Consider the following 22224-nt stretch of genomic DNA (forward strand, 5'->3'; position numbering starts at 1 on the left):
TCTATACCCTCTGCACGTTATAATACTTAACTTCTTAACCAATGTAGGGCGACTTGTGATTTAAATTTAAACAGAAACTTATAATTTAATGAATCTAGGACAGCTTGTGATTTTAAACACAAACTTATTATGTTGGTGTAATTTGTAGGATGCAAGGTTTGTTTTGTTTTCACTTGTTGTTGTTGTTTTTATTATTGTTGTTGTTGTATCCAATGTTTTTTTTGTGGGTTTTTTTGTGGGATTTTTTTTTACTTAACCCGGCTGTTTATTACATTTTACGTATGAACGACATCAGGGTTATGTTTGAGTACGTTGTCGTGTATACATGTATATAAACCAACACATTTGATCATCGTTAACTGGTTAAGTTGTGAAAATTAAAATGTACGTAGAAAAGTGTTTTGCTATTTTTATAATATTAATTATAATTGTCATTCATTGTTTATAACTTCAATAATGTTAAATAGAGCGATTTTATGCGTAGTCACTGCAGTAGTTTGTATTGTTTGTGACCATGTAAGTGATATTTAGAACATTTTTCTTCAGGAAATGACATCAAATTGAGTTATACTGTGATGAGATCTTTAAGACGCCTAGAAGTCCTGGGCAACCATGTAAATATTAAATCAAGAACATGCTCGTCCGTGACACCCCCAGGTCATGGATCAAGTATTACAGTCACACCTTCTGTCGGTATGGTTGACGAGCCTGTCAACATCCACATCCGTGGACTGGATGCAAAACAAACCGTAACAGTCGTTGCAGATGTGGTGGAAAATGGAATGAGGTTCGAATCCCGATGTGTTTATCAAGCTGATCGCAATGGAGAAATAGACAACTTTTCTAGTATATCTGTAGATGGCAGTTTTAAAGGTAATTAAATGAACGCCTTTCATTTCAACTCGCGATGCAACATTTGCATTGGTAATAACAGACTTTCGTTAATAATTGCTATTGCATAAATGATAAAAGAATAATGTTTGACACATTTTCCCCAAGGTCGCACTGTCTGTTTCAGTTTTTTCTTCATTTCACTAAATTCATCAACTGGGAATATACGAGGATTGCATCTAAGCACATAAAAACGTATGCTTGATAGATTTCAATGAATATTTTATTTGGTCCACGCGAAGTATTCACCTCCAACAGATATGCAAAGTTTCAGTCTTCTAATCCAATCCTTGAAGGCATTTTTATAGTCTTTTCTAAGTATACTATGAAGACACTTGAATATCGCAGAACCGAGGTGTTTGCGCTGCACAAAATTTCGCCCAGAAAGGTATTTTTGAGCCTTGGGAACAAAAAGAAGTCACACGGGGCAAGGTCAGGCGAATAAGGAGGGTGAGGGAGCACAACAACATTTTCCTGCTTCAGAAAGTCTTGTACAATAGACGCCTTGTGCGATGACGCATTGTCATGTAGCAATCTGACATTGGCCAAACCAGTTGCGGGTCTTCGATTTTTGAAATATTTCTTCAGTTTTCGAAGAAGTCTTGTAAAACTTCGCATTTACGTATTTGCCTTTAGGTACAGCAACCTGAATGGCAGGACCCTGAGTTGTGAAGAATTAGGCATACATTACCTTTTTGACACTCATGGTCCGCTTTGCACTGCATGGTCTTTTGCCAGACTTTATTGCCCATATTTTGTTCTGAATCATTCGTCTGGGCTCAAAAAAGTGAACCCATGTCTCGTCACCAGTGACGATATTTGCGAAAGACCGTGCATTGTAATTTGGAAACTGTTTAAGCAACAATTTTGCGCATTGCACGCGTGCCTTTTTCTGCTCATCTGTCAACAGATGGGGAATCCATCTAGCATAGATCTTTCTCATTTTCAAATTACGTTTCAGAATTGTATGAGCTGCTCCCAATGAGATGCCAACCATACTAGCTATTTGCCTAACGGTGTATCTTGCATCAGTAGCAACTATTTCTTTCACTCAAGCAACCATCTTGGCTGACCTTGCTGTTTTCGGCCGACAGCCATGTGGTGCATCTTCTGTTGAAACTAACCCACTTTTGAATTTCTTAAACCAATGAAAAACTGTCGAAAAAGACATTTCATTATGCAAATAAACAGAACATATTTCATCAAAAATGTCTTTACACCCTATGCCAAGAATACAACGATTCTTAATATAGGACCATATTTCAACGGCGTACGCTGACCTTCTTCCAACCATTTTTGTATTAGTATACACGAGTAGGCAATGTTTAGCGAGCGATAGACACAGCTAAAGTGAACGGATTTTAATGGATGTGGTATCAATATAAAGCTAATATGTTTATCTACCAAATAATCTTAATTTCCTCGTGATTTTCGCATTATTGAACGAGATAACGTTCGAGATGCATTCATATTTGAACAATCCTCGTATATGATGGTTGTTTTATCGAAACTAAAGTGACATTGACAAAACGGTTTCGTTGACACTGGCATCAGAACGGTCAAGCACATGTGGTCCTGGTTGTTAATTGAAACAAACGTATGACTCTAACTCTCTTTTAATCTAATCTACAGGTATTGAACCAATGGGATTATTCTGGAGTCTGAGGTGTTTATCTGCACCAAAGCAGTCTGCCAGATTAGTGAAGAAAGACGTCAGTACACCAATGAACTTCAGTATAAAGGTTTATCCCGATGTACACGAGGAACACGTGCCGTGTTGTCAGCCTATAATGGAGGCAAAAGTTCAAAGGTTATACAAAAAGCCAGGGGTCAGGAGAATACAACTAACAGGAAAATTCAGGGGAGCTATATTTATACCAGAAGGTACAGAAAAACTGGTCTTGTAAATTGTAAAAATTATTATATGGAAGAGGGTTTTAAACGTCAGATAAAAAGTAGATATCTATCCACAGGTAGTTTTCGAACGTAAACTAAATAATTTATTTAATAAAAGTATTTGTCTAATAATCATGTTGTCGAAGTTTCGTTTATACATACGAACAATCGTTTAGCTGTATGCAACTGATCGTGGGGTCCATCTAATATATCTGTAGAATGTATTTCCGCTAAACTAAAAGAACGTGCTTGGGGTATGGATATGTTGCATTTGTCAGACCTCTCGGGAACAGATTTGATCGAACCGACTTGGTTGCGTTCTTTTTATTATTGAAGAACTAGACAACACATTTTACTTGGTGTGTTGTAGGTAACGGGCCATTCCCAGGTTTGATTGACATGTTCGGAGGACTGGTCAGTATCGTAGAAACACGTGCAGCGTTGCTAGCGTCTCATGGTTATGCTACTCTGGCATTATCGTACATGCACGTGAGAACTATTCCTGGTTTCGAAGACAGACCGGACGCAGAGGTCATATACATGCAGGTATCTTTACTTTGACAGACGATTCCTTTATAAAATGTTAATATGTACTTTTAATATATTCTAAATGACCGACCGACCGACCAACCGACCGACTGACTAACAGGCAGACACACACACAGTCAGATACAGTGACCAACGTAATTTTCTAACAGTGTTTTTTGCATGGGTTTTGTTTATCACCCTTCTCTCTAACAATGAAATCACGGCACGGTTTGATACGACTCGAACAATACGTGTCTAAAGTCTGTTCCACCTATTACGTTTACCTCGTTTCTGAATTATCAGTATCGGTAACATCGTCCAAAAAAACATATTTATATACCATACATCAATATCTCTAGACCTTTTTTTCATTTTTTCAATAAAGTGTATTTCAAAGATATAATCTTGGATTTTTCTTTTTTCCCCATAGACCGTAATGCTATATGACGTTATGCCGACTTTCCAATATGGCGGCGCCCGTAGCGTAATAAACTAGGGGTCAACTCAAAATTAAAACGCCCGAGTTAATATTTGAAAAGACTGTTTTTGTTATCATAATATGTTAATTCTTGGGGAAATTCAGGTTTGGCCACCTTAACATGAAAATAAATAAATAAATAAATAGATAAATAAATAAATAAATAAATAAGAAAATAGAAAGAAACAAACACAAAAGAACAAGGACATTCTAAAAAGAAAAACAAAATTAATGTGCGTGCGAACGTCTCGATATTTTAGTAACACATGGGCATTTTCCTTATATCATGTTTTCTGTCGTTGAAAGAAAATTATATATATCTTGACTTCAGTTGATATGACCTAAATAGATATTTTCTCTCGGAAGTATCTTTATGGATTTAATTAATAAAAGTGAAAACTAAACTTCGCAGTCCTTCAGGATATTCCCTTTCAATACGTCGCATTACTGAATTTGAACGGACAGGGCAAGGAAAAAACTATTTTAAACATAAAAGGGTTAGATGTCTACAATTCGAAATATTTGCGTTAAAATAAGTTCATACATACAAAAACCATCGTGACCGTTTAGAATTACAAATATTAGGTTTTCCTAAATAATCTTGTTAATATTTCTGTATTTTTCGGCGAACGCCGTCTAAATTCGTTTTCGTTACCTATGCCACGTGACTTCGGTTTGCAAATCAAACTACTTGATAACGCATTATAGATAATTTATCAAAATGGAAGATTTATGCAACACTCTGCCTGATTGGAGCAGAGTGTCAATTTCTTTCACTCTGTTGATTGTGCTACGCTGAGTGAAATGTAGACAAAGCGTTTATCCTAAACGACGCTGTTCACAGTTTTAAAGCTAACTTTGGTTCAGTATATTTAGCAAGAATATTGATATATCTCAAAATGACCAGTAAGTTTAATAAATATGATAAAAACCTGTTCAAATACCAACATATATCAAATTAAAGAAAGAGCTGAACACGGTCTGCGTATGGCGCCAGAATAAGTGAAAAGTCTTTTTGTGATTCAACTTGACGTCCTTTTTGAAGCTTAACGCATAATCAAAATATTATTATTTCCGCAAAAAAATTTTCATAAACATCTAGTTACCGTCGTACAGAAACGAAATTCATTCACGCTCAGAATCGCGTATTTTCATTTGGTAAACTTACAGAATAATTCAAGATTACGTTCTATAATAAAATCAGAAGCGTTTCTGTTGATATAAAACCATGACGGCAACATGGAACTTTATGCTAATGAACCGGTGGAGCGCAACAAAAACACGTGCAGTTTTCCCGTCAAAATTAGGAACGGATAACATAAAACACATAACAATTACATATACATAGAGATATTAATTCCCGCGAAACTGCACGGCAAAAAGCCTGTATGATTATTTGACATACATTTTGCATGAGCAAAATTGTCCTTTTTAATCATCTTCAGCCCGATTTAGGTCCCCGAACGTGCATGCTTTTATTTCGGTTGCTTTTATTTCGGTTTAGGTTTCGGCATATATATGAAAACCTTCGTCAGCTATAAAGCATTCTATTTTTTCAGGTTCGGTATGCGTAGTTACGTTAAATCTCTCTCTCTCTCTAAGTTCATTACATTAGAACAGTATGTTTCTATAATCTTTGGACTATTTGCGTTGCATCAAATTCTTATGTAAATGCTCTCTCAAATGGACTTTTCTGTTACTTCTATGGAAAAAATCCTTGTTTTAATTAAAAGTGCAGGGAACGACGAGGAGTGGTGGAGGGACGGGGACAAACAAAATACATGCTGTACACCATATTTGTGGGTGTCCTTCAGGTCCCGCTGCTCCTACGCCTATGTTACACTTTCTGCTTATCATTTTGAACATTCTATTATATTTTCTTCGATCGCGCGCCTCGTCACGTGCCAATTATGATACACGTGTGAGCACAGGCCGAAAAAAAAAGAATTATTAATCGGTCTCCGTGGACTTTATCGGCAAGACTTTGTGCCAGAGACAATAATTAATCTGTGCTCGTTTAATCCAGCAGAAAACTGAAGAGACGTAACACTTGCGACGATTACGAACAATGTCATATCTTGTGGAATTTAAAAGCATACTCCAGCCTACATATTCAACAGAAATGTACGATATATAAAAATAATGAACAGGAACAAAAAGAAAATATCAAAACTTTGTTAAAAACTCTGACTGGCCGTTTCAAGAATAATGTAAGACTAAAGTAAAACTTTAACGGAAAAAAGTTTCAGCTCACATTACCGTTAATTATTCATGAATGATCTGAAAATAGTATTTGAATGTTTAAATCTGTTTCTGGACATCGTACCTCTTGTGGACAATAAAAGTTGATAAAATGATAACTGAAATCGGCGGTTATAAATAACAATATTCTACACTCTATGACTTCTCTCCGAGTCAAATATAAATCTGACATAATAATTATAATAATAATGATGATAATAATAATAATTTAATAAACAGAGAGAATGTGTTCGCGATCCGATTTCGCTTTTAAAGAAATCTAAATTAGCAGCCTTCAGATCAAGAGTAAGTCACAGGTTTAAAAAGAGATAAAAACGAGGCCTAAACAGCAAAATTATAAAAAAAAAAAAAACAACAACAACAACAAAAAAAAACAACAGATAGGTTGATGAAATGATAAGCAATTAAGCATTTTTTAAACATATATTTCAAAAAGTAAAATTTAATTCTAGCGTGATGTACGTCAAGATGTCTATCTTCTATCGGCTAATTGTGTATCTACACCTGTGTATTACACATTCTTCCCTTGTGCGCCTCGAATAAATCTGCATATTGCCAGCAATACTACGTCATTCATCTTATACGTCATAAGTTTCTTTCGGAGAAAAAGAAGCATACACAACCGGGACTCGATATGGCAAATATTGTGTTTTGAAAACTGAAAATTGTGAGAAACTGGATATGTGGCGGACTGTAAATACTTCAGTAAGGAGGATGCTAAAATACAGGTTTTTCTTTGAACCATGCGTTTGGAAATGATGTTAAATTGAACAAGTCATCGTTTCAAGGGCATGGTGCGATTGATGCCTGAATTTCATCGATGTGTAAAAGAGCTTGTTTGTTTACAACTGATTCACTAAGGATTGGATAGAGCTACAGAGGACTTGCAAGATTTTTGGAGTGTTTACACCTTTGATAGGTTAAAAGTGAGTCAATTTATATTTTTGTTAAATCTAAATAACATATTTTTAAACACAAAATTTCAGTTCACTCAATGCATTTACATGTAGGGAATTGTAAACGAAATGAGTTTTGAGTCGCTCCCGATAAAATTCACGTGAATTTTCCCGTTATACTTAAATTTAGAGAGCAAACTCCAATGGCGACAAGAAATTACAATGGGAGACTGCCGTTGAAAATATAAATTTGTCATTTATTTGGATATTTGGCAAAGCAGAAAAAAATCGTTAAATTTCTCGAGGGTGACTTTTTTTTAGTTTATCAAACCATGTTTACTTTGCCGGTAAGTGTCGTAGTTTTGTCATATGACACCAAAGTTGGGGTAAACCTTTGGAATGGAACAGACTTTAGTGTGTACATATGTATGTAGTTTACCAGAATCCTTGCAATGAAGTAAATCCGCCACTATAGGACATATTCCAAGATAAATATAACACCTTTATTTACAGGAAGCATACGAATGGTTTATGGAGCAAGATTACGTAGATAAGCACAGACTTGGGGCTGTAGGTCTATGTTTTGGAGGGTTGTTGTCGTTGACTCTGGCATATATACTACCACAGGTGAAATCAACCTTTTCATGTACCAAGTATATAATTCAATTTTATAACGAATATTTTGCGTCACTGATAATAGTATTGTATGTGGAAATATATATGGTACATGATAATGTTTGCAGCAAGTTAGGAAGTGGCTGTTGAAAGATCAACAAGAACTATACTTGAAGTGGTTTTGAAAGCACGCAAAATGGAATGATTGCCAACGAAATATTTCCCTTGTTTTGTCAAGGTACGAGAAACTAAATGGGAGACATGTTTTGAATTAAGTCGTTTTGTTTAAACTGTTTACGATACTTTAACTGAAAAGGAGCAACATTTGCCAAAATTTCGATTCGCAACGCTTTCCACTTCACATAATTAACAATGCTTAAAGTAGACTTCGGGTGTCAACCGAAGCTCTTATTTTGATATAGATTTTCTCAATTTAACTTGTTTCCATTATTTGCTATAGGTCCGTGCGGTTGTCAATATAAATGGACTGTCAGTTACACCGGTAGATGATTGGTTCATGCATGAGCAACCTGGCTGGTAACTCTTTTAAATGAAATAAAATATTATTCAGTGCTTTACTTTCCGAGTTGTTAGCAGTATTATTCAGTGCTTTACTTTCCGAGTTGTTAACAGTATTACTCAGTGCTTTACTTTCCGAGTTGTTAACAGTATTATTCAGTGCTTTACTTTCCAAGTTGTTAACAGTATTATTCAGTACTTTACTTTCCGAGTTGTTAACAGTATTACTCAGTGCTTTACTTTCCGAGTTGTTAACAGTATTATTCAGTGCTTTACTTTCCGAGTTGTTAACAGTATTACTCAGTGCTTTACTTTCCAAGTTGTGCTTTACTTTCCGAGTTGTTAACAGTATTATTCAGTGCTTTACTTTCCGAGTTGTTAACAGTATTACTCAGTGCTTAACTTTCCGAGTTGTTAACAGTATTATTCAGTGCTTTACTTTCCGAGTTGTTAACAGTCAATGGCAGATATTGCCGTCTCTTGTTGATAGTATCTTTGCGGAGAAACATTTGAAAGCTTAATTCCGAGGATTCAGACATCATTCATTTATTGTTTTTGGTGTTTTCGATATAGTTGCCAGCAATGTCTTTTTTTCTGTTACTAGTACTAAGTCCTGAGGTATAACACAATATCAACGTTTTCTCAAGAATTAGATTGTCTAACCAGGATAAATTTTAAATTATTTTATAACTACTGACAATTTCTGAACCTGTATTAAAACCTACCAGTATTAAACTGCCATTTGTTTAAGGCTAAGTTCCAAAACTGAATTTTTGTTCACTTTGAACTTGTCTTTAGCGGTCACTTGCCTTACACAGCCAGACTGTGTTGCTCCATAGGCTTGCAGTTTAATACAGTCAGATATTGATAACCTCGATGAGGACTATCGCATTCGCAGTGTCTAAAGCTTTTCTCACTAGGTTAACATAATTTAAATAATTAAATGTGTAATATACTTTTTCATGACGTATGTAAAGCTGCATTTTGTTTAAATTGATGATCTTGAGTCAGTACATTATGTGAAGTGGAACACACTCAGCACTCTTTTTTCCTTTCTATAGGCCGAAGTTGGAAAATGTATACTTGACACATGAAGGAATCGTTGTAAAAGATGGTTTTGCGTTAGATGACAGAATTAGTCCAGTGAGAGTAAGTGATAGCTAAACGTTTTTTTTAATTCTTCTAAAATCTGAAAGCAGCCTTATATATACTACCGGTAGTAATGTCTTACAGATTAGTTACATTTTTGAGGGGAGGGGTACTGGTAATATCAAAACAGCAAAAAGGTTTTAAAACGACCATAACTAACGGTAATAATTTTGTTGGACTTTTACGGTTTGCTCTTCTATCACAGTTACCTCTCATGAAGAGAAACCGAGTCTGCTATTATTCTTTTTTGGTTGCATTCTGTGGCTTCCAAGGGATCTTTTTACAGATTTTATTAACTCTTTAATGTGGCGGCTGTAAAAAGTCTCCCCGTAGTTGGATTCAGTGTTGTTATATTTTCTGGTGATCCTTTTGGCTCATGGAGTCCAAATAGAGTTCCGCTTAAGCCGGTGCTGGGCGGGGGAGGGGGCGTAGATGTTGCGTATTTTATTACCACTTAGTAGTCCAAAATGTAGTTCCATGCTATGGATGAAATCTGGTATAATGAGTGACAGGAGGAGGTGACAGTTAATTTTTTGGCTTATTTTTATTGCTTACTGTATTTAGAAAAGATCTAGACCATTTTCATTGTGAAATTCCTGGAATAAGTTTTGTTCTTTGCGAAAAATGTCTACCTACGCGTAATTGCTAAACGGCTGTTTTCATGGGGGCATTTTTAGAGGGTGATGTTTCTCAGAACAGATTATTTTTCTTATATACAACATAACATGTCAATATTTTTCTATTTTTGATAAGAAGACATGTTATACTAAATGACCATATATAGTTTTCATATCATTGAAATGCTCTAAAGTGCTGAAAATGAGTTCTGAATGTTTTGTTGTTAATATGAAATAAATAAGGAATTGAATTGGTAGAATGTAACCTTTAACAGACTCAAACAAACCGAGTCTGCTATTATTCTTTTTTGGTTGCATTCTATGCTTTCAAGGGATCTTTTTACAGATTTTAGTAGTAATACTGACTATTTTATTCCAATATTTCAAAGGCATGGAAACATGGTGCTAAGATCCTAGTAATTGTGGGCGAGGATGATAAACAGGTTGACCCAAATTCGCATACAGATTTCTACGAACTTTGTCCAAATGAGTTTAAACACCTGATCGAGATACACAGGTACCCGGGGGCTGGACATTTGATAGAACCGCCATACTCGCCTCACGTTAGAGCAACCACACCCGGGAGAAAAAGAATGAGAACGTCAGCAGTTGTTCCGGAAAAATTTTATGGTATAGCTGTTGTTATCATTTATAAGTAAAGTGCACAAATAAAAATTGGATACTAATTGGATACTAACCTTACAGTGCTTTAAAAATAAATAGTTTCTACATATGCTCATTTCTTGGAATCAGTTCATATTTCATGTTTGCGTGGGAGTACAGAACACAACTTTGTGTGGACTTCAAATTGAACGAAATAAAATAACTTTATTTATTTGAAATTAATTAAGTTAGATATTGTTGACAGACACTGCATTGTAGAATTTCTAAAAATATTCATGTTTTATTGGTTAGAAATTTAATAGAGAGCTGGGGACTAAATGGAGATCGAATAATCTTTTTTGGGTAAGGGCTAGGTCAGTCACATAGATTTCGAGTATACTCTTAGAGTGAGGCGATTACTGATGATGATCATCATGATGATGATGGTGGTGGTGATGATGATGATGATGATGATGATGGTACTTTCAGTAGACCAGATTTATATTTCAGATGAAGACATAATGGCCGGCGGTTGGCCAGATAAACATGCACATGCTCAGGAAGATTCTTGGAAGAAAATTTTGAATTTCTTGGAGAAAAATGTGAAAAATGTGAACCGAAGATGAGTAAATTAGGAAATCTTCACTAACTGGAGTAAGTCCTTTATAGAAAAAATGTGAATTATGGAAAATATTGACTGGTCGTCACGAAAAAAAAAATGTAACTGAATATGGTCTTCCAGAAAAAAGGACGTATTCAACTGTTTTATTTATGAACTAGGAATGGAGGTAAAGACATTGGTTTAGAACCCGCTTCCTGGACGTAATATTACTAGATCTACAGACTATGTTTGGTACCTTGAATGAGTGGTGTCATTAAATGTTTTTTCTGTGAATAACCGAAACAGAGTGAAACGTATCTGGTATTTCACTGTAAAAATATCAGATATTCTGTATAATAGTTATTATAAATAATTGGTAACTAATCAGTTCTAGAAGATGCTGCTGATCAGTTTAGGCCAGATCTGATCTGTTATAATATTCGATCTTTTACAGTCATTCCTTGCTAACATTACCTATGATATTGCATCTGCTTTTCTAACGGCAGATTGCACTAACAGTTTAAGTTTCGACTTCATTTTAGATGGAATTCGCAATGTTGTTTTAAATGTTACACGTTTTTAGCTCCACTATTCGGAGAATAGAGGGGTTGGGGTGCTATTCTACTCGCCCTGGCTTCGGCGTGAGCTGTTTTGGTTAAAGTTTTTCGGCAACCTTTGTTTTTCTTTGATACTATTGCTTATATCTTACTGTAACTTCACATTAACATTGTTCAGCATGCAAACAAAGTATGTGCAGGGGCTGGGCCCATTATACCCAAGGTCAAAGACACCAAGGTGTTGTACTTGGGTTATTTTAAAGGTTAAAGTTTTTCGTCAACTTTTGTTTTTCTGTCATATCTTTGTTACTATTGCTTGTATCTTACTGTAACTTCAAATGTAAACATTGTCCAGCATATAAACAAAATATGTGCAGGGGCTGGGCCCATTATACCCGAAGTTAAGGTCACCAAGGTGCTATACTTGGAATTCAGTATTTTCATGATAAATGTTTTCGAAAGCTTCGTTTATAGACATATCTTTGGTACTTTAAAAGATAATGACATGGAATTAAAATATTTTTGTAATCACCTACAATCCCCATAAATCTAATTTTATTTTTGTAATCACCTACAATCCCCATAAATCTAATTGTATTTTTGACAGAATTATGCTCCTTTCATACTTAATGTTTTTTGGCAATCTTCGCTTTCTGGATATAACTTTAGCGCAATATAAGATAACGACCTGAAACTTAAAATGTATCTTTATCATTATCTGCAAGTGTGGTAACAATCCCCATAACTCTGATTGTATTTTTGACCAAATAATGCCCCTTTCATACTTAAAATATTTGACAAACTTCGTTTTCTGGACATAACTTTAACCCCTCTGAGTAGTAGGGTCTTTTTATATCTTGGTGTATCTTCCTTTTAAAGTAGAGGTCTCTTATTGAGACATAATTTCATTTTACTGTCAAATCGCCGTATACTGGAGCGCGTCTTACGGACAGCTCTTGTTATTATGATAGTCTCTCATAACCTTGCAATTTTAAACGGTAACTATTATTGTTTGTATAAATACATATGCAATAAAGAGACTTTAATAAAGAATAAAGAATAAATAAAATTTAAAAACTTCATCAGGTTTGCTCTTGAAAAGGCCATTTAAAATGGTATCAGTTTGATTTTCTTTAATACAATGGGGGTATTCGCATTCAAAACTCACTTGTTTGCAATTTTGTTGTTGTTGTTGTTGTTTTTGTGAAATTCAATATTACTGTCAAAAACTGAGAAAATATATATGTTTTTGAAGATTTGTATACAAGTTGCCGGATATTTTGTGATATTTCGAAAACCATTTCTGTCTATCCTTGTTGTTCAACCAACAAATGCTTAAGTGAAAATAATTCTGAAATCTCTGACAGAAACTACTGCTAGAAGTCGTTTATTGCTGAAACAACGAAAACATAAATTACTACTGTGCAGGTACAATAATTATTCTAATACAAGAGTATTTATTATATAAGCAAAATGTAACGCATTTAGACAGAACAATATCATAAGTTTGCCACATGATCAATTACCGTGTAGTGATAGATTTGCTTTCAAGATTCTATAAATTTATACAAAGACATATTTTACCTAGTTTAACACATGCAGACAGATCCAAAAATGTAAAACCTCGATTCCCAGAAGTCCAGTTAGAACTCTTTCAAAATAAAACGACGGTTGAAATGAGAATTTGCGTGAATTAACACAGCTGCAAAAAAGTAAATTGAAAGCGCGTGGAGATTTTCACTTTCTCGATATAGCAAATATACGCCTATTGAAGCCAACTGACCTGAATATAATATATAATTAAAATGCAAGTAAAAATGATTAAGCAATCATTAATCAAGAAGCAACAACAAAAAGTGGGAAATGCATACAAATATGAAAACATTGCCAGTGTTTTACGATTATAGGCAATAATATAAGTGATTCCTGAAAAGAGGTTTCTATACTTTCACCTCCAAATCAAATAAAATCAGTTCAAGAAAAACTCGAATCTCATTTTAGAACCGACGCTCTTTCAAAAGTTGTCGATTTTGTTTATTTTAGTTCTCGACGAATAAAATGTTGAGGAAACGTTGATTTTGTATGGATTTCGCTTTAAGAACTTCGTGTTACTACTAGTATGTTACAAGGAAGAGACTTTGTGTACTGTATACATGTCTGCAGAATTTCATAGATCTCGAACGCTGAACGTGCCGTGCCATTAATAAGTTACTGTCTCTTGACAGGCTTTGTCTTGTATGGTAGAGGCGTGGCTGTAAGCTGTCCATCTATACACCTAAACGTGTGTTTAACGTTCTCATTCTCTCTCTGAAAGGTGAATCGTTGCAGCAGGTTGGTAAATATCAAGAATATCTCCTTCTTGGCCAGACTTTCACCGAGGCATCTACGTGGACCTATTTAACAAAACAAGAAGTAAATTCATTTTACGGGAGGTTCTTTCTCTTTCTAGCTGGTGCCACAAAAATACTGTGGGAATTAATCTAATTAAAATACACGATGTTCCATAGTTTATAAGATTTGATTTTGATCAGACTGTTGTGGGAATTGAATCGGTACAAAGTAGCTTTCATCTGGAAGACAAAATTCTATATCTTCAGTACAAAAATATAATCTTCAGTGCAAATGAAACTCTGTCACCGAATAATTGAAAAAAGGTGAATATTCCTATAAATATTTCATTTGTGAAACGGCGAATAATGTTTCGTCCTTTCGCCCGCGGAAATATACTGTGCGCAAAAACTCAATTGCAAATTGGTTGTTTTTTATGTAAATCACCTTTCCGTGGACGACAGCGGGAGAAACGGAGATATCATATTTGAATGTTAATATTTATTCACAACGGAAATCGGAATCAAGCTATGTATGAAGTAAGAAAATTCTAACTTTGTTAAAGCCTAGAACTAGCTGATTTATTGTGTATATGAACAGAAAATGCTTTACCCAATCCAAGTGGAATAAAGGCTGGATTCTTCTTGGCTTTATCTTGGAGGAATCTATCTGGCATAAATAGATCTGGTTCATCCCAGTGTCTGTTGTCCTTGTTTGAGGACAGCAAGTTTGCAAGCACTATGGAACCTTTGGGAATACAATATCCGCGAAAACTTGTTTCTTTATCTGTCGTGTGAGGGAGTGTAGTTTCCGCTGCAATGACATATGACCATCTGGTTGAACTTTAGACTCTTCTAATGTTATCTTATTGGTTAATGTGTATCTGATCAGTATTTAAGCAAAACAGTATATCAGCTGGCAAATTAAGTGATCTTAAGACCGTAACAATTTTAAAATTGACTGAATATTATCTAAATTGGTCAGTAGCAAAGTAATATTACAAAACCAACATAAAAGCTCAGTTTGTCACAGCAGACACTTTCTGGTACATGTCAAGTCCAGATACATGTCAAATAAGTTATAACTGAGGGAGACAGGGATACTATTTTATTGGGTTCAGAGTGATGCCAACACAACTTCGGTCATGTGGTGATTTCTCCCAAGCCTCTGGTGGTGGCGGAAAACCCAAGGTGTTCCTCCGGACTTTATTTTAGACATGGGCGGTCACCTTGGTTGAACCACCGACCTTCAGCAAGCCAGATGGATGGCTTCCACGTCTGAAGAATTCTACATCCCAGGCATGGTTAAGAACCTACGCCGATAAGGGACAAGTGATTCAAAGTCGGCCATGAATACCCCACTTGGGATTATATAGTGCATCAATTGTATATAACTCGGTCCTGTTATAAACCAAATTCTAGGCTTACCAACATTGGACATCCTTTGTATCTCGAGCAATGTTGATTCCAAATATACCAGAGCTCCTCTGTCTGTCAAACGTACGATGCGGTCGGCACATTTCTGAAAAAACAGCCAGCATATTTTGTACTTTGCTTTGCAATAAACGATAAATTCATTTCAAAACGGTATATCTTCAGTTTATGAAAATGGGAATGAGTTGATCGCGTTTTTTTTTTTTTTTTGTATTACACTGAGATCACGTGGATTAAGTATAAATGCAGTATATTAAACTGAAACGGACACAAAGATTGTCTAGACTAACTACTGATCCTGACATTGCAAGCAAACTTATTTGCATAAAGACGAACCTCCCCTAGTTCCCGTTGACACCTGTGCTGAACATCTGGATATTCTTGCATGTACAGTATAGCCCAGTTGAGAGAGACAGAGGATGCCTCCGATCCAGCCACAAAGAGATCCTTAATCACGTAATGTAGTCTATCCACTGAAATAGACCACAGCAAAATCTAGATAGCTAGAACATTGCTTAACTCAAGCCATTTCTGCTGTCAACAATGTGGCAATTAAATTGTAATCTGGTGTGTTTTCTTGAGTTTCTGGTCTTTTAGGTTATAACAATATTTAAGTATTTCATCCCTAATCTTCGGTACGGTAACATATGTATCCTAAACTTCCGCCTGCTAAAGTACAGTTTCTCTTACCAATGGTTTTCAACAAGGAACTGTAACAGTATACTGATAATAATACAAAAATGTGACGTCTAAATCTAATGCTCTCAAATGTGAAATTAAATTTTGATCAGTACAGACATGATAACCGATAACATATATTTCTTTTTTAAGGAACCTACCCCCCCACACCCCAACCCTCCCCCGAACATATTTTAAAGATGTCGTCGTACTCTTGTTTGTTTGTTTTTTATAATACTTATGCTGTATGTTTTCTTCAAAAAACATGGCTGAAGTAGGGAATTTACAATTAAGCCCTTTGAATTTACTCACATGTAAATATATCGTTCTTGGGGTCTTTCTTTCGTTCCATTATATACACGTCAACAAAGTCTCGAAGTTTGCTCTCGTTGTACGTGGCTTCGTGATTCGCTATCTCCTCAATAACTTGATCTTTCACCCATTGCCCGGCTTTAGCAGTTTCCTGCTTTGCACGCGTCATCTTAAAATAAAGACAAAGTTATTTTAGCTCATCTGAACTTTTAGGATAAGCTCTAAGTACTGATGGATGGTCTGACGTCCTTCGTCCGTTTCAAAAATCTTTTCATAAGGTTCTGGTCAGAATTACACCAAATTTGTCTGTAGCATCTTGGCAATGTCCTCTCACAAGTTTGTTCAAATTGGGGCACTTGAGATAAAAATAGTAAAACCTTTAAATAATTTTGATGGATTTCAACAAACTTGCTTATATGTAACGTCATCATAAGGTCTTCCTTCCTGTTTTGTTCAAATTGGGATACCCGTCCCTTTTAGGCTAGAGCTGAAAATAGAAATACCTTTGAACGGTTTCTCCTCAGGAACGACTGTGTAGATCTTCATCAAACTTTGTGTGTTGCATCATTATAAGTCCTCTAAAAATTTGTTAAAATGGGCAACTCAGTCCCTTTTCAGGGCCGCTAGAGCTAAAAACAGAACTATCTTTAAACGACTTCTTGATGGTTTTTGCATCAATCTTGGTCTGTAACATCTTCTTCCGAATTTGTTCCAATGAAATGATGGCACTCGAAACACAATACACATCTAAAAAGATCTGCAAAGGTGCAACCCCTTCATAAAAATGTCAAACTAAACAAAGTGACATAATTGTACATCTAAGTGCATGCACAGCTTTCCGTCCAAATATCAAAAGCTGTACGGGTAAAAAATGCAAAGTTTTCCATCTAAATTCAACATGAATCGTGGATACAGCTTACTATTCACGTGTTAGAAAGCTGTATGAATAAGCAAAACTTTCCATCAAAATGTCAGGAGTATCTATAACTGGAGCTGATCGTCTATATATCAAAATGTGTTCGAAGGGGCAATTGTTGATCTAAACAGAAAACTGTACTAACTTGGACTAATTTCCGTAAATACCCTGAAATATTCTGATAAATCATTCATGACTGAATTCATGTAAACACATTTACCTTTTCATTTTTTGCAAGTTTCAAGATGAATGTTGGTATGAGTGCTGTGGCGTCTATCTGTGATCCACTCTTGAATATTGTCCCGAGGTTGTTGATTAGCTTGTGTAAAGTTTCATCAGAATAATCATACCTATAAATCAAATGTGTACAGGATTTTTTTAACTGAAATTATATTATTTTGTATCATTCATTTTGTTAGTTTAGTGCTGTCTGGAATCGGGTTTATACTCTCAAATTTGTTGTCCGAGTACAATTTATTGTAGTATTAACCTAAAAGCAAAAAATATGTTACAGTTTTACTTAATACGCATAATTCGACTTTGAAGAACAATCGAAATACCGAAAGAGGCATATATACGAGGACCAAACAATTATGCCGATGACAATGCGGTAGTTCTATGTTTTACCTATTTCTTTTCTTTCAAATGATATCATTTGAATCATGCATAGTTCTGCCAAAAACACATGTATTCATTTCTGATATTTTATAAAGATAATTAGAATAGATCCTCTGTTTGATTCGGAGACATGTAACAAACCAGGTGTTGCGATTTTTAAGCCAGCGTGTCTATATTTACTAGTAATCACTTTTAGCAATTACATTTTTTATTAGTTGCGTATCTGCGTTTGCTTGTAATTTATGTAAATTATGTCTTCACTTATAAGACTTACCTCTTGCTGAATAAAACATTGTAGATGATATTTGTCACCATCATGGACAGCAGCAGCTTTATGTCGAGTGATCCGCCCTTCTCAGAACTTAGAAAATCCGTCGCGGCTTCAACTTCTACAAGAATCCTCTTTTCAACGATTGCCGTATCGCTATTGAGATATTTCATAATAAAGCTTTGCATCACTCTATGAGAATTTCCATTTTCCATAACAACCCCATTTCCTTGTTTCTGAATGTCTTTAGTAAGGCGATCTGGCCTTAAACTAAAGTCGTCTGCTTGGTTAACGAACGCTTCATTGATTGCATCAAAGCCTTGCAGAAATACAATATTCTCTTTTCCCACCTGAAAGTGAATGACGTCACCATGTTTCTTAGCAACCTCACACAATGCCACTGGGATTCGAACTTTTCTCCTCTTCTGCATAGCAAGCCACCATATATTACCGATAATGGGCAATTTCAACGGGCCTGGTGGTAGGTCTGATTTCCGGAACACCGTGTACCAGATCAAATAGACTGCCAACAAAACCAGTATCATCAGAATAATCGTCATAATTCCTATCTATAGTCGAATTAAATATTAAATATTAACCGTGAAAATAATTCACTCTTTGGCTTTGCATTAATATACAGTTGTGGTTTGTTTTCATATCCGCATCAATTCATATTTATCCATACGTGAAGATATGTAGTATTTCCTGTCGATCATTTGACTGATTTGCGCAATTAAAAGTGAATACTCACCGAGGCATTTTACATGTTTCATTTCATTACTTCTCACTCTCGTTAGTTACCTGAGTGCTTTTTACCTCGGTCACGTCTAAACGATAAATTTTAATGGTTTCTTAGCCTACCTCTTATGTATGTTATAGCAAAAGTTTACAAAGCAATAATGAGAGCCCATCGTTACATTTCTGTGTGAAAGGTTATAACTGACACGCAAGAAAGAATATACATTTATAAATTATTATTAGTTTTGCGAAATGTTATAAATAAGCTCTAGAGTTTGAATTATAGAGCAGTATCCATCTTATTCCCTCTGGCTCTGAATAATAAAGTTGTCAAAATTAATTTGATATGTTAGTTATTCTTCAATTTATCTTCGGAAGCTCATTTGATAGTTGAATTCTATGCATTGCACCAAGTTTAAAATCCAGATAAGAAAACAAATTTAAGACTCTTTGACACTTAAGACCCCTCGTGACATTGACTTTGAAGCAACACAACAGATTCTGTGCATTGCATAAATAACATAGCATTAAGAGTACAAACAAAACAAAGTGCAATATCTAGACCGTTTTTATCCTCCTGACGAAGATACTAAATTAAAGACAGGCCAACTAAACTGTTGCACGCCATTATAATAGCAAGGTTAAATAAATGTGGGTTAAGGGTAACAATGTTACGACTCCGAGAAAAACAAGAGCTGTCACAGGAGACAGCGCGCTCGACTATTTCGATGCTGGATAGTGAAACTGGGCACATCTGAGGAAACTAGAGCTGTCACTGGAGTGTTTAATGACTCTAATTGTGGATGAAGATATTGCACAATAGCCTGAGTCTATGTCAAAAATATCAACTTAAAGTAATAAGAGAGGTAAAGATAAAATGTATCAAAACACTATATAAGTATATCCTAAGCAAAAAGGGGCATAATTCATTAAATATTGGTGCCAGAGTTATGCAGCTTGTGTCATATAGTGTAGGTGATGATGTTGAACAACTATTTTAAGTTTGAATCAAATCCATTCAGTAATAACAGAGACAGAGTGAAAGTGCATCAAAACTTTAACCTGAAATTCTAAGTAAAAAGGGGGAATAATTAATGAAAAATTGGTGCCAGAGTTATGCACCTTGCGTCATATGGTGTGGGTGATGATGTTGAACAACTATTTTATGTTTGAATCAAATCCATTCAGTAATAACAGAGACAGAGTGAAAGTGCATCAAAACTTTAACATAAAATTCTAAGTAAAAAGGGGAAATAATTCATGAAAAATTTGTCCCAGAGTTATGCACCTTGCGTCATATGGTGTGGGTGATGATGTTGAACAATTGTTTAAGTTTGAATCAGATCCATTCAGTAATAACAGAGATAGAGTGAAAGTGCAAAAAACTTTAACCTGAAATTCTAGTAAAAAGGGGAATAATTCATGAAAAAATGTGCCAGAGTTATGCACCTTGTGTCATATGATGTGGGTGATGATGCTGAACAACTATTTTAAGTTTGATTCAAATCCATTCAGTAATAACAGAGGTAGAGTGCAAGTGCAAAAAACTTTAACCTGAAATTCTAAGTAAAAAGGGGGAATAATTCATGAAAGAATGGTGCCAGAGTTGTGCACCTTGTGTCATATGATGTGGGTGATGATGTTGAACAACTATTTTAAGTTTGAATCAAATCCATTCAGTAATAACAGAGATAGAGTGAAAGTGCATCAAAACTTTAACCTGAAAATCTAAGTGAAAAGGGGGGATAATTCATGAAATGACCAATTTTCATGAAGATCTTGTGAAATATATGGCCTCTAGAGAGGTCACAAGGTTTTTCTATTTTTAGACCTACTGACCTAGTTTTTGATGGCACGTGACCCAGTTTCGAACTTGACCTAGATATCATCAAGGTGAACATTCTGACCAATTTTCATGAAGATCTTGTGAAATATACGGCCTCTAGAGAGGTCACAAGGTTTTTTTATTTTTAGACCTACTGACCCAGTTTTTGAAGGAACGTGACCCAGTTTCGAACTTGACCTAGATATCATCAAGATGAACATTCCGACCAACTTTCATAAAGATCCCATGAAAAATGTGACCTCTAGAGTGGGCACAAGCAAAAGTTTACGGACGCACGGACGGACGACGGACACCGCGCGATCACAAAAGCTCACCTTGTCACTTTGTGACAGGTGAGCTAAAAAGAGAAAGTGCACCAAAACTTTAACCAAGGTGGGGACACGGAAAGACGCCGACGCCGGGGCAAGTAGGATAGCTCTCCGTATACTTCGTATAGTCCAGCTAAAAAGTGTTATATTTTAAGACTTTTGACCCTTCCTGACCTTGACTTTAAAGACAGAGTGGATTGATGGATTCTCTTAGTCTCTGCAATTTTGTGGGAAGTATACTTGTACCAAACAATAAACTATTGAATACATATATGAGCCACGCCCTGAGAAAACCAACAGTGCATTTGCGACCAGCATGGATCTAGACCAGCCTACGGTCTGGTCAGGATCCAAGCTGTTTGCTTTCAAAACCTGTTGCAATTTGAGCTTACCATGCTGGTTGCATATAGAGGGTTCAACGCAATAAGGGCATATCTACATATAATAACTATAAGTAGATACGCCCTTATTGCATTGAACCCTCGATATGCACTATGCTGGTTTTCTCATGGCGCAGCACACAAGTATTAATACTTTGTGACAACCTTAAACAAGAGCTGTTTGTAAAATACATGCTCTCTCCAATCCGCTACACATACATCCTTTCAACGCCGTGATGACCTGTCCGAGGCAACTGGGCAGGTAATTTTGTATGCTGTGACCTTGACCTTTGACTAAATGATCCCAAAAACAAGGCTCATCTACTGACTACAGGGGAAAGATGGTCATAGATCGTGGATTTCTCAAAAAGCCAAAAACCATGATCAAGTTATTGTGACCTTAACCCTTGAGAAAAGTCAACTCCTGACTACAAGAATTTGAAAGCACAAAGCTACTTCAGATATTGATAGGAAACCATTATCAGTATCAAAGTCACTGTGATCTTGGCATAAGACTAATTGACCCCTCCCCCACTTCAAAAAAACATTTTCTATGAAGCTGAAAATGTTTTGTTGTTTCGTCATTGAGATTAATATGGCCCTAAATTTTGACCTTCCGACACCAAAAACATTAGATGTCATCTACTATTAGAGGTAGTAATCCTATGTAGTTCGGCGACCTTAGGCCTAAGCATTCGTTATTATCAAGTTTTTCAGTCTCAATTGACCTTTACCAACTGACAAGTAACACAACTATATACCCCACTGTCAGTTATCAACAATAAAA

General features: G+C 35.6%; 2 protein-coding genes across 3 annotated transcripts; one reads left to right on the forward strand and one right to left on the reverse strand.

Moving 5' to 3' along the window:
* LOC123550893 (bile acid-CoA:amino acid N-acyltransferase-like) lies at positions 1-12694 on the forward strand. Of its 2 annotated transcripts, none has more exons than XM_045339365.2 (9): positions 1-156; positions 547-873; positions 2524-2775; positions 3158-3333; positions 7465-7578; positions 8027-8103; positions 9147-9234; positions 10241-10481; positions 10965-12694. In XM_045339365.2, exons 1-9 carry the CDS (start codon positions 150-152, stop codon positions 11078-11080), a joined length of 1398 nt encoding a protein of 465 aa, XP_045195300.1. In that variant the 5' UTR covers positions 1-149; the 3' UTR covers positions 11081-12694. The 2 variants fall into 2 exon arrangements, with proteins under 2 accessions (XP_045195300.1, XP_045195301.1); XM_045339366.2 differs by lacking the exon at positions 1-156 and adding an exon at positions 230-384.
* Positions 12695-12973: 279 nt separating this feature from the next.
* LOC123550894 (cytochrome P450 2B4-like) lies at positions 12974-18999 on the reverse strand. Its single transcript, XM_045339367.2, has 7 exons — positions 18172-18999; positions 17500-17629; positions 16364-16532; positions 15710-15846; positions 15368-15461; positions 14553-14753; positions 12974-14005 (listed from the first exon to the last, which is right to left on the reverse strand). Exons 1-7 carry the CDS (start codon positions 18723-18725, stop codon positions 13821-13823), a joined length of 1470 nt encoding a protein of 489 aa, XP_045195302.1. The 5' UTR covers positions 18726-18999; the 3' UTR covers positions 12974-13820.
* Positions 19000-22224: the final 3225 nt, after the last annotated feature.

The sequence above is a fragment of the Mercenaria mercenaria genome, chromosome 4, assembly GCF_021730395.1.
Source record: "Mercenaria mercenaria strain notata chromosome 4, MADL_Memer_1, whole genome shotgun sequence".
In the NCBI taxonomy this organism is placed as follows: domain Eukaryota; kingdom Metazoa; phylum Mollusca; class Bivalvia; order Venerida; family Veneridae; genus Mercenaria; species Mercenaria mercenaria.